We start from the raw sequence: 13,596 nt of genomic DNA on the forward strand, positions 1-13,596 counted from the left end.
TCAACCAATATTAGGAACATTTCTTAGTTAAGTTACTGTATGTTTACATATGCTCTCTTCTTTTCACATCGTGAAGAATGTATTCTGCAAGTTCAGTATCGTCCTATGTGTATGTTGCAAATTCACCATTACATTTAACTGATTCAGTGGCCTCTAGGTCCTTTCCAAGTCTTTAATATTAGGTTGAGAATTTCTCAGTGATTTTTTTAAGACTCCGTATTTGGAAAGCTCGCATACATTTATCTATACTTACTTCTGCTTTTTCTATGTAACAGTTTTTATTTTAATCTAAATGAAATTACAATGGATCAGCTATTATTTATTTTTAATGTCATTGAAGTATAGTTGATTTAAATGTGTTTAATTTCTGCTGTACAGCAAAGTGACTCAGTTATACACATATCATATGTATTTTTTTCACATTCTTTTCCATTATGGCTTATCACAAGATATCGAATATAACTCCCTGTACTATACAGTAGGACCTTGTTGTTTATCCATTCTTATATATGTAACAGCTTGCATCTCCTAATCCCAAACTCCAAAGCCATCCCTTTGTACTCCCCTTCCCCTTGGTAGCACAAGTCTGTTCTCTATGACAGAAAGCCTTTAAATAATTATTGTAGTTAGTATTTTTTTAAATGTAATTATACCTACAGTGTTTTATCAAAATAAAAATTACATGTATTCTTTTTGAAGTTTCTCTAAGTGCCCTTGCTCTGTTTTCCAGGTGGCTTCCTTTTAGTGCATTATGAAGTTGTCAGTACCTCTGTTTTATGTTATTCTAAATATTTCCAGAAATATACTTAACTTTGATTCTCAGTACATGATTATTCTCTTGCTTGTATTTATTGTCCAGTTTTCTGTATCGTGTGCTTGTTTAGCCCTGAACCAGGAGCAACAGGTAAGCAAAGGTTTTTTTTTGTTTTTTGTTTTTTCTTTCTGCTTTATTATACCACATAGTATGGGAATAAGGGAGGTGGGAGGAATGATTGGAATATAAAATAATTTCTTCTTGTTCAGAATGCCATTTCCCTCTATATAGCCAAAGTCTCTTGTGCCTGATTGCTTTCATAGGGCTGATTTGAGCCCTACAACAACAGATGTTGCCACTTTTTGCGTCTTTGAAGTAGAATTTTGCCCTCACAGGGTCTAAAAGTGCTCTTGCTAATGGATGTTCCCCCAGTCTTTCCCTGCCAATATGCAATGAAACATGTGCTCCAGAATGTTTGCAGTTTCATTCTGGCAATTATTCTTTTCAAGCATTAATTAGTTTGAAGAATATGGGTTTCAGTTTTGGGGCAATGGAAAATTTGTCTTGCTACGTTCTGGGAACTAAGCCTTTGAACCAAGTGCTTCTTTGAAACTGCACGTGAACATGAATTTTTATTCTTGAGATAGAAATGGTGCCTTCTTTTTGTCGCAGATTGAGGTATAACCCTTTGAAAAGTTTTGATAGTCTTATAAAGAGTATTTGTTTTAGGTACACAGTATTACGAGTTGTAGGCCCCAGCTTTATACATTTTATGCAGGGGTAACACATTTTATTTATTGATTGATGGCCACGCTGTGTGGCATGTGGGATCTTCCCCAACCAGGGGTTAAACATGTACCCCTTGCAGTGGAAGCACAGAGTCTTAGCCACTGGACTGCCAGGGATGTCCCCTATTTTAATGTATATGTTAAATGCGTTTTTCTAGGCTCAGCTCCTGGAAGTTGGTTGGAACAATACAGCAAGTGCTCGGAATGACATCCAGAGAAATTTAAACTGCTGTGGGTTCCGAAGTTTTAACCCAAATGACACCTGTCTGGCAGTAAGTACAAAGTATAAAATATTTTTGGAGACATATTGCATACAGATGGGCTTCCCTGGTACCTCACCTGGTAAAGAATCTGTCTGCAATGCAGGAGACCCCGGTTCGATTCCTAGGTCAGGAAGATCCCCTGGAGAAGGGATAGACTACCCACTCCAATATTCTTGGGCTTCCCTGATGGCTCAGCTGGTGAAGAATCTGCCTGCAATGTGGGAGACCTGGGTTTGATCCCTAGGATGGGAGGAGCCCCTGGAGAAGGGAACTGCTACCCACTCCAATATTATGGCCTGGAGAATTCCATAGACTATCCATGGAGTCTCAAAGAGTCGGACATGACTGAGTGACTTTCACACTAGCACATGCAGATAAATGATGGTTAACATGGAACACATGGACTTCTGATGCTGAATTGTACTTAAAAAAACTTTTTTATATACCAGTGTTCCATTCTATGAACACTATTGTATCGATTGTCTGTTCTCAAGTATCCATTCCTGAGGGTCCTGAATATCCCACAGACACCAAAGATGATTTGGGTTCTTTGCCTCTAATTCCTTCCCATTCAGCTCCTCCCAGAACAAGTTGTGAAAGGTTAGCGAGTAAATATCTTCGTTTGGAAGCCTATTTGGGGGGAGGAAGAGAGTAGTCTGTATTAATTTGGGCTTGTCAACCAGCTATACATCCCCAGGGTGGAGAACACATGGAACCATCCTCTTTCCTTTCTCTCTTCCTCCCCATCACAACTTCATGCCCTTTCTGTCTGAAAGCTAAGCTAGCAATGGACCAATTAGAGCCATTCTGTTGATCATGCCTAACTCCTGACCTTGCAGGTCCAACCCAGTCCTTTATGGGGATAGACTTGGAGCTTGGCTCTCCTGGTAGTCAGATATGTTTATGTTTTGGGGAAACTTCTATTACCCCCTTGCTGAGCCCTGAGCTGGATATCCCCTCATTGAGGCCTCCTTTGTGGGATTCATAGTTTTCTATTGCTGTGTATTACGTTATCACAATTTTAGTGGTTAAAACAACATCCATTTATTACCTTAGTTTTCCTAAGTCAGGAGTCTGGGCTTGGCTTGACTGGGTCCTGTGCTCAGGATCTCACTGGAATGAAGTGTCAGCCAGGACTGCAGTCTCCTCTGAGGTTTGGGGTCTCCTACAAAGCTATCGTGCGCCAAATTCAGCTTCTGGTGGTTGTAGGACTGAAGTTCCATTTTCTTGCTGGTGTCTCCTAGCTCCTGGAAGCTGCGGTCAGGTCTTAACTATACAGCCATCTTACAACAGAGCTTCGTTTTATGAAGACAATGACTTATGTAATGTCACATAAACATGGGAGAGAGGACCCATCATATTCACAAATTCTATCCAGTCTCCAGGGGTGATTATTCAGGGATGGGGATCTTGGGAGCCAGCTTAGGATTTTCGTGTCCGACTCTTTGCGACCTCATGAATTGCAGCACGCCAGGCCTCCCTGTCCATCACCATCTCCCGGAGTTCACTCAAACTCACATCCATTGAGTCGGTGATGCCATCCAGCCATCTCATCCTCTGTCGTCCCCTTTTCCTCCTGCCCTCAGTCCCTCCCAGCATCAGAGTCTTTTCCAATGAGTCAACTCTTCCCATGAGGTGGCCAAAGTACTGGAGTTTCAGCTTTAGCATCATTCCTTCCAAAGAATACCCAGGGCTGATCTCCTTCAGAATGGACTGGTTGGATCTGCTTGCAGTCCAAGGGACTCTCAAGAGTCTTCTCCAACACCACAGTTCAAAAGCATCAATTCTTTAGTGCTCAGCTTTCTTCACCGACCCTCTCACATCAATACATGACCACAGGAAAAACCATAGCCTTGACTAGACGGACCTCTGTTGGCAAAGTAATGTCTCTGCTTTTCAATATGCTGTCTAGGTTGGTCATAACTTTTCTTCCAAGGAGTAAATGCCTTTTAATTTCATGGCTGCAATCACCATCTGCAGTGATTTGGGAGCCCCAAAAATAAAGTCTGACACTGTTTCCACTGTTTCCCCATGTATTTGCCATGAAGTGATGGGACCAGATGCCATGATCTTCGTTTTCTGAATGTTGAGCTTTAAGCCAACTTTTTCACTCTCCTCTTTCACTTTCATCAAGAGGCTTTTTAGTTCCTCTTCACTTTCTGCCATAAGGGTGGTGTCATCTGCATATGTGAGGTTATTGATATTTCTCCCGGCAGTCTTGATTCCAGCTTGTGCTTCTTCCGGTCCAGCGTTTCTCATGGTGTGCTCTGCATATAAGTTAAATAAGCAGGGTGACAATATACAGCATTGACGTACTCCTTTTCCTGTTTGGAACCAGTTTGTTGTTCCATGTCCAGTTCTAACTGTTGCTTCCTGACCTGCATATAGGTTTCTCAAGAGGCAGGTCAGATGGTCTGGTATTCCCATCTCTTTCAGAATTTTCCACAGTTTATTGTGATCCGCACAGTCAAAGGCTTTGGCATAGTCAATGAAGCCAAAATAGATGTTTTTCTGGAACTCTCTTGCTTTTTCCATGATCCAGCAGATGTTGGCAATTTGATCTCTGGTTCCTCGGCCTTTTCTAAAACCATTTTGGACACTGCTAAAGAAGAGTGGTCTCCAATTGAATATGATATTCCAGACACTAATTTTTATGTGGGTGGGTTTTTTTTTAAACTTGCTCATTATAAATGTACTTTTCAATACAAGTTCTTTTTTATTTTTTTAATTGATACAGAGCTGTGTGAAAAGCAGCCACCCGTGCTCACCCTGTGCTCCAATAATAGGAAGATATGCGGGAGAGGTTTTGAGATTTGTCGGTGGCATTGGCCTCTTCTTCAGTTTTACAGAGGTATGTGCACATAACAGTATTTTCACACCTTTTTCACAGGGACAAACAGGGATTTCTGTTTTCTAGGGCATGAGGGCATGGCATTTTGCCTTAGCATGGCACTGAACTTTTGGAACATATTGATGGATGTTTTCATTGAGAACTAATATTGCAATAGGAGGACCCCTGGATTGAAATCAGAAGATAGAGCTTCCTTTTTAAGGAAATGCTTGATCATTAAATTATGTAAAACAAAATAAACAGATGAAGAGACTAGACTGAGTCATCTCTAGGGTCTCTTCTATTTCTAGAGTTGTATGATAAATTATGATTTTAAATATAATTTTGGCATAGGTAGCACCTTCACATTGTTTCATATATCTGTTAATGTGTAGTATACACACATACATTTACATAAAGGTTTACTTTGGAAAATTACCTTACAACTCCATCCCTAACTCCCCTTTGTTCCTAGCCTTCTAAAATCTGTAAGTAACCACTGTTATTAATTTCTTATCTATATAATATTTATATTATGTTAGTATATTATTATATTGACATACTAAGCAAAACCACATACATATTATTTTGGTAATTTTTGAGGAATGCAGAATTCCTCATTATCTTTGTTGAATGCTTGATAACCATGGACATTTTTGATGCATCTAAATTGTCAATACGTATTAAAATTAAATTTTTTCTTTAATTCATAAATTCTGCCTGCAGTGCTTTATTTCATGGAGATGTTCCTATAACTCTGTAAAATGGATACATAAGAATGTTTATTGTTTGTAACAGTGGACCTCTGGGCCAGTTTGTGTTTTCCAATAAGGAACTGGTTAAATTTGAGTTTACTAGACAAGAGCCAATAGTTAAACAATGCACAGTGTGGTTAGAAACCTACTTATCCTGCTTACTAGCTATTTGACCTTGGGCAAGTTACTTTCTCTTTCTGTACTTCTATTTCTTCATCTTTACAAACAGGCATAATAATGGAAAGCCTCTATTTCATAGAGTTGTTGTGATACTTAAAGGAGCTAGTATATATATTAATAAAGCTTGTAATATTTAGAATAATGCCTGATATATGGCAGGTGCTGTGTGTTTAGCTGCTGGTTTGTAGACATGAGTAAATTGTACATATTATATGCCCGCTTAAAAAAGAGTTTGATAAATATTGCTAAATGGCCATTTGGGGGAGATTCTACCAACTTTTGATTTAAGCACTAATTCTTGATATTTTTATCTTAAAAGATACTTGCCAATTTAATAGGTATAAATAGTATTACAGTTTTGCTTGCTCTTTTGGAAATGTGACTAGTGAATTTGAAAATAAATTCATGTGTTTCTGGCCCACTGGCATTTCTTTTATCAGTTGCCCGCCTAAAGTCTGTCTTGGTCAAGGCCTTTGGATCGCCTGTCACTCAGTCTATGCCAAAAAGGGGAAATGTTTTTAAAGGATGAGGAGAGCGGGCCCCAGGGCCCAGAAAGTGTCTAGAAAGGAGGGCCCAGGGCTGGGGGCTCACCAGCCACACAGAAGGCTGTCTGTTCTGCTTTTCTTTCCTCCCTTCCCTCCCTTCCCCTCTTCCTCTTGTCTGTCACTCTGCTTGGCTTCTTGTTCTGCTTGCAATTTCTTCGGCATTGACTTCACTTTTTTATGACTTTTAAATAGGGTGGCTCAGATGGTAAAGCGTCTGTCTACCATGCAGGAGACCTGGGTTCGAGCCCTGGGTTGGGAAGATCCCCTGGAGAAGGAAATGGCAACCCACTCCAGTACTATTGCCTGGAAAATCCCGTGGACAGAGGAGCCTGGTAGGCTACAGTCTATGGGGTCGCAAAGAGTCGGACACGACTGAGCGGCTTCACTTCACTTATAGATGTTACTTTTACCTAGTTAGGGTTATTGCTTTTACCTGTGTGGTTTGCCCAATTGATTTGTATGTTTAGAAAGGCCTTTCTCATTTTGATTATATATGTTAAAGATGATTAAAGTAGACAGTATAGGTGATATGAACAAACTTTAACACTTTGTGGAAAGTCTTCTTTTGGAGAACTGCAGAATAAGGCAGAAGGCAAGGAGCTTTTATAGGATGAAGAATAAGGAAGAGAATAATAGAAAATATCTGGTTAGCTGGGGCCAGAGAGTCAGTCTTGTTTGGGAGGAGAAGGTCTAGAGTTGGCTTGGCCTTTGGGGATTGGCTGGCTGAATATGCTGCACTTCTGGGGAAGCGGAGAGTTTACAGGGACACAGAAGTTACCCAAGTATTTTTACTCGCTGATGTGGCACTCTGGATAATATTATAGCAGCTTCATCTTGGACCTAGAAGTTTATATCTCTCTGTACAACTAAATATAAAAATACATACATATATCTCAGTTTTATTAAGGTATAATAGACAAAATTGTAAGTTATTTAAAGCATACATCATGATGATTTGACGGATGTGTACATGTGGAAGCTCTTCTTTGTAGCTCAGATGGTAAAAGAATCTGCCTGCAATGCAGGAGACCTGAGTTTGATCCCCGGGACAGAGGAACCTGGTGGGCTACAATCCGTGGAATCACAAAGAGTCGGACACAACTGAGCGACTTAACACTACCACACTACACTATACATGTGAAAAGATTCCCCCATCAATTTAATTAACATTTACCTATTTTTTTTGGTGAGAACATTTAAATTCTACTCTGTCAGCCAATTTCAATTGTACAATATGGTGTTATCAACTACAGTCACCATGTTACACATTAGATCTCATTTTAACTGTGTGTGACATGTATTGCATTTATGCATATACTGTATATTACATATGTATAAAATGTATAATTAATATAGATAGCACATTATATACATGTATGTGTGTGTGTGTTTTACATATTCTATTCTAATTCAGTTTTTGTTTCCCCTCAAGAATGAAAAGTCCACTCTTAGCTATAATGATCAAAGTGGAGATAAAGACCAAGCTTAGTATTCACTTTTTTAAGGAAGTTTCCCCTAACATTCCTTTCTAATCTAAGCATTTTTTCATTTTACTTTTTCTCAGGAAAGAGCCATCTTACTTCTGGGTTGGTCATGGCATCGATCCAAGAAAATTCATATACCACTTGAAAACAATTCTGTACACATTTCCTATCTTTCCTTTAAAAGAAAATTGGATTTTTGTCCTAAAAGCTTGAAAATATAGATGGTAAAAATATCAGAATGACCAGGCTGAATATGCTTCATTAGCCACAGTCAGTGGCCACATGGTTTCTTTTTTATATCTGGGATATATTTTGAGAATTTAGTCCTTTTGAGCAGCTCCATTTTCTTCTCATCAGGTCACGCTGCTTCAGCTATGCATATTTTTTTAAAGAGGATTGTATTTTTAGAGCAGTTAAGTTCACAATGATACTGAGAGTACGGAACAAAGATGTCCAGGATCGCCCTCCCCGCTCCCGCCCATGCACAGCTTCCCCCACTATCACGACTACTCACCAGCTGCTGCGTTTGTCATGCTTGACCCACACGGGCACATCGTAGCCACACAAAGTCCATCACCTCCGTTAGGGTTCACTTTTGGCGTTGTACAGTCTCTGAGTTCAGACAAATATATCCGTCATTGTGGTATTACACAGAGTATGTTCACTGCCCTAAAAATCTTCTGTGCTCTGTTCATTCCTCCCAGCCCCCACTGTTTTTTTAAAAATACTAATTATTTGAGTATAAACTCATGGGTCTTAGATTTTGCAAGTGTTCTTTCATGGAGTCCTTCTTTACATTTCATACACCAATTCCTTTTGAAACCTAACTAGAGATTTTAAAAACATTTTATCCAATCTTATATGTTTTGGGGGTATACACTCTCACTTTTTACATTTCTATTCAGTATTTCACAGAATCAGCAATTCTCAGGACTTGAAGGGATGAGTCTACCTAGCTGATGATTTCTTGTCATAGAAGAAATAGAAAGAGTTCATTTGAACTATTTGTAACACATGAAAATAAATTTAAACCATCAAAGAAATATTGATTTAAAATTTAAAAAAAAGAAGTTTTAAAAGTTAGTGCATATGCTTTGTAGAAACTTTTGGAAAATACAGAAAATTGTGAAGCTGAAAGGCTGGATCTACTACCTGAAGTTACCTACTCAAATCATCAACATTAATAATTTGGCATATTATGTTACATCTTTCTACATTTAATAAATATAAAAATAAATAGCAAAGGACACACTTGTTGCACACTCTACGTAGACATTTTATAAAACTGTACTTTGGTGACCTACCATGTCCTGGGTATAGGTTCTAGAATCAGCAGAGTTCATGATCAGGTCTAGTCAAAGTTACCATTGAAAATCTTTAAATCATGAGCACCTTTGTAATCTAAAAATCCAGTATACATGATTATCCAACTTGGATCTTTCTGTACTTTGGGCATGACCTCCCTGTCACGCTCTCCCTGGTTGCAAGGAGATGGTGGTTTGGCAGTGGGACACACAGAAGAGGTGGTCTCGTTTTGTCACAGTTGAATTGGAGGAATTAAACTTTGATAGAATATGGCTCCAGGTTATGAGTATTTAATTTACTCGATGGCCCTGTTTCCCCTAAGGACTGTAACTTGCACTATCAGCTTGTATCCTGGGTTGATAATAAAAGTATTTAACAATCTCAAAACTTCTAACCAGAAGTTCCCTGTGTGTCCGTGTTTCTGAGACAGGGGCAGGGAAATGATGGTCGGGCAGGTTGAGGGGTGGTGGAGAAGTTACTCCGTGTGAAAGGATTTCAGTCCTATAATATGAGTGTGGCTGAAATGGCAGATGAAATGTTGTTAGCCTGAGAATGGCCTGTACCACATCAGATTCTTCTCTCAAGCAACAAAATAATTAGATGCATGGACCCCAAATTTGAACCCTGACTCTAGCAGTCATGACCAGGGTGATTGTTATCCAGTTATTTAACCTCTCCATGCCTCAGTTCCCTCATTGGTAAAATGAGGATAATGACAATTCCTATCATATAGCGTTTTTGATCAAATGGTATGAATTTGTGAAGTGTGAAGAACAGAGTTAGACACAAAGTGCTCTTTGTATGTTTAAGTAAATTCCCCCCATCCCTGCCTTGTCATACAGATTCCAAACCAGACTATCTACTTCCTTGCTGCTGCTGCTGCTAAGTCGCTTCAGTCGTGTCCGACTCTGTGCAACGCCATAGATGGCAGCCCACCAGGCTCCCCCGTCCCTGGGGCTCTCCAGGCAAGAATACTGGAGTGGGTTGCTATTTCCTAAATTAGACTTATCTTTCCTTGATTCACCTCACAAACCAGCAGCCCCTACATCCTCAGATGTAACAACTATATAAACATTGCCAGTCATGAATTTCCTTTTTTTTTTTTCCCCTTGGCCATGCCTGACAGCTTGTGGGATCTCAGTTCTCCGACCAAGTATTGAACCCAGGCTGTGACAGTGAAAGCCCAGAATCCTAACCACTAGGCCACCAGGGAACTCCTCTGCCAGTCATGAGTTTTACAGTAACTCGGGAATTATTACTATGGTAAATGGAGAAAATTTTGGATTTACCACTGTTATCTAGAGGTAGTTTCAACAGCTGCTGCTGCTGCTGCTAAGTCGCTTCAGTCATGTCCGACTCTGTGCGACCCCATAGACGGCAGCCTACCAGTCTCCCCCATCCCTGGGATTCCCCAGGCAAGAACACTGAAGTGGGTTGCCATTTCCTTCTCCAGTTCATGAAAGTGAAAAGTGAAAGGGAAGTCACTTAGTTGTGTCCGACTCTTCGTGACCCCATGGACTGCAGCCCACCAGGCTCCTCCGTCCATGGGACTTTCCAGCCGAGAGTACTGGAGTGGGTTGCCATTGCCTTCTCCGAGTTTCAACAGCTAATGAGTAGTTATGAAGTCAAACGAACAAAATTTAGATTAAAAGTTGGCCTAGGTCTGAAATATGGAAATATAATTTGAATTTCATTTTGTTCCATTAAATTTTGTCTAAGAATTTTTGAGTATTTTCAATAAATCAGCTTTGAGGTAGCAGGACCACCAGAATGAACGCATTTCTTAATTAAAAAAATAATAGGTTCTATTGGTTATCTCATTAGTGAACATGGTGAGGGAAGTGTGACAAGCACTATTTAATTACTTTTCTGAAAGTATACATCCCCCCACCTTTGTAGGAATTACATTTTTTATGATCTGTGTTGGAAAATGTATTTATTGCAGGGTTTTTGTTATTGCTTAATTTTCACTGAACTCAGTTTGAATTAGCAAAACATGATATTTTAGCTATTAAGACAAGTTAGTGTTTGTATTTGTTTCCTTTTGCACTCTAATAAGTAATCACACTTGTAGTAGCTTAAAGCAACACAGATTTACTGTCTTAAACTTCTGGAGGTCAGAAGCTTAAAGTAGAGACTGTTTCTGGAAGCTCTAGGAGAGACATGCTTCCTTGCCTTTTCTACCTTCTAGAGTAGGACACAACTGAGCGACTTCACTTTCACTTTTCACCTGCATGCATTGGAGAAGGAAATGGCAACCCACTCCAGTGTTCTTGCCTGGAGAATCCCAGGGATGGGGGAGCCTGGTGGGCTGCCGTCTATGGGGTCGCACAGAGTCAGACACGACTGAAGCGACTTAGCAGCAGCAGCAGCAGCAGCAGAGGCTGCCTGCGCTTCTTGGCTCGATTCCAAATTGACATTTTTCCATCTTCAAAGCTAGCAGCATGGCGTCTTCTGACTCTCCTTGCTAATGCCTCTGTTGTCACATTGCCTTTGAGCTGTACCTCTTGGCTCTATCTCTGGTTTTTGTCCTTCCAGCTTCCCTCTTTCAAGGACCCTTGTGAGTACATCACGGAGTTCACTCTCGTGATCTCTTTATCTCATGAGCTTTAACGCAGGCATGTCTGCAGTGCCCCTGTTATGGTGTAAGATAGCATGCTGACAGGTTCTGAGGATTATGGTGTGGACAAGCTGAGACCGCCGTTAGTCGGCCTACCCTAATGTTCAGTTTTTCTTAGGGCATCTAATTTGGGTTACTTACTACATTTTAAAAAGAAATCTCTTCCTCTTTGAACAAACAATACAAAGTGCTTCAGAGAGTTCAGATTATTTTATGGATCAACTGAGTAAACACGCACAACTGTTACTTTCTTTTTCTTCTTTTCTTCCTTCCCTTCCAGATCCTGGGAGTTTGGCTGACCTACAGATACAGGAACCAGAAAGACCCTCGTGCTAATCCTAGTGCATTCCTTTGATGAGAAAACAAGGAACATCTTTCATATGCTGATCTTGTACCTTTCCTCTAAGTTAAGCTAATTTGCCTGTTTAAGGAAACAGTACCTGAAAAATTACATTATTGACAGTGGAGTTATATATTTTTATGTTTCTCTCAATGTTTTTCTTTTTCCGTTGCTGAAACAAATCTGAAACTTGTGGTCTCCTCTGAACCTCAGTGGTAGCTGTAATCTGCTGTTTTTCACAGTGTCTGGCACTGTCTACTGTGGCCTTTCTTAGCATTTTTACCTGCAGAAAAACTTTGTAAGGCACTATTGTGTTGATCATATTGTGACTCTTAATGTACATCTCACTGGAATAATTGTTATGTGGCACTGTGCTGTATAGATAGTTCTCACTGGAAAAAAAAGAGTTGAAGTTTATTAAAGCCAGAAAGTATGAGATTATTATAAGTTCAACAAGGGAAATCTGAACTCCCCAGTTTTTGTCCTTTTAGGAAAGAAGTGACGTGGTGAATATTGTTAATATAAAAGTGATAAGTTAGTTCTAGTAGTCTTTCTGATCACACTAATGTAGTCTAGAAATAGTCGTGTCTTTAGGAAAGTATGGTTTAGGTTTTGATTTTTACAGGTAAGTGAAAAGGAGAAATGATTTCCTGAATGCCCTAATGCGTAACGTTTACCTTCGGCCTTCAAAATGAAATGAGTTTGAGAAATTCAGAAAGCATATCTATATATAATCTTGGTATTCTTTTATAATAATTTGAAGTCCAAAAGATTGCCTTTTTAAACAAGTTACTATTAATGCATTGGCTCACGTAGTAAAACAACATTTGATTATCTTACAAATTCTAAATACCCTTCTCATGAAATTTCTCAGTATTGTCACAGCAGCTTGTCAAATCCAAGCATATTTGAATGTGATCTCCCATAATTTGAAATTTAAATAGTATTGTGGTTCTGTATATTATGTTAAAAAATTAAAGTATGGAAACCTTTCTTCGTCTTTGGATGTTTGAATTAAAAGAAAGTAATGGAAGGGTTGATAAATGAATTAAGTGAAATGGAATTCTCTTTTTTGCTTTGGGTTCGTAGAACTGAGTTGCTGTTTCAGTCTGTAATCCAACCGTGGAATTAACTTCCTGCACCAGTAGTCATGCCAGAATCTTCTCTTGAAATGTTTCAATGTCTATTTTCTCCAAGTGAAAATTGTTTTTTAAAAGAGAAGTTGCTTATCTCGGTGGGGGAAATATAGAAGTTCTTTCCTGTCACTACTAATTACCTGTCATATTTTATGTAGTATATGATATTTCATTAGTAATTGTTTTGATGCTTTTAGAGCAAGAAAGAGGAGAAATGGCTGACCTATATATAGAATTTTAAAGCATTTTGTTGGTGGGTACTTACATGCCTCTGACAGACCGGCTCATCTTTTAAGAAAGCTAAATTCTCTTGGTGCAATTTCCATGCTATTGTAGATGAAGAAGAATCATTTTCCCTCTATTCTCCTGAGTTCTCGACTGAGACCCCACTTAATAAATGACAGATAACAAGAGAACCAACAGACGTTTATTAACATGTATACCTCATGTACGTATAGGAAATATCCAGAAAGACAGATTAACTCTTTGAGATGGCTCAAGCCATTGTCTTAATACCATCTTTAGCTAAGGGCAAGAGAGAGGGTGTGTGTGTGTGTGTGTGTGTGTGTGTATGTGTTTGTGTGTGTGTGTGTGTG

The 13,596-nt window shown here is 39.3% G+C and overlaps 1 protein-coding gene across 1 annotated transcript in view; it reads left to right on the forward strand.

Annotated features, from left to right (window-relative positions):
• TSPAN13 (tetraspanin 13) overlaps nucleotides 1-12,906 on the forward strand; it is a 37,943-nt gene extending 25,037 nt beyond the window's left edge. Inside the window, exons 3-6 of the mRNA XM_040260607.1 lie at nucleotides 824-904; nucleotides 1,701-1,814; nucleotides 4,543-4,656; nucleotides 11,805-12,906. Coding sequence (XP_040116541.1) covers nucleotides 824-904; nucleotides 1,701-1,814; nucleotides 4,543-4,656; nucleotides 11,805-11,879 — 384 coding nt within the window. The 3' untranslated portion in view covers nucleotides 11,880-12,906. The remainder of the gene's footprint in view (nucleotides 1-823; nucleotides 905-1,700; nucleotides 1,815-4,542; nucleotides 4,657-11,804) is intronic.
• The last annotated feature ends 690 nt before the right edge of the window (nucleotides 12,907-13,596 follow it).

The sequence above is a fragment of the Oryx dammah genome, unplaced genomic scaffold (assembly GCF_014754425.2).
Source record: "Oryx dammah isolate SB20612 unplaced genomic scaffold, SCBI_Odam_1.1 HiC_scaffold_18, whole genome shotgun sequence".
Taxonomy (NCBI): domain Eukaryota; kingdom Metazoa; phylum Chordata; class Mammalia; order Artiodactyla; family Bovidae; genus Oryx; species Oryx dammah.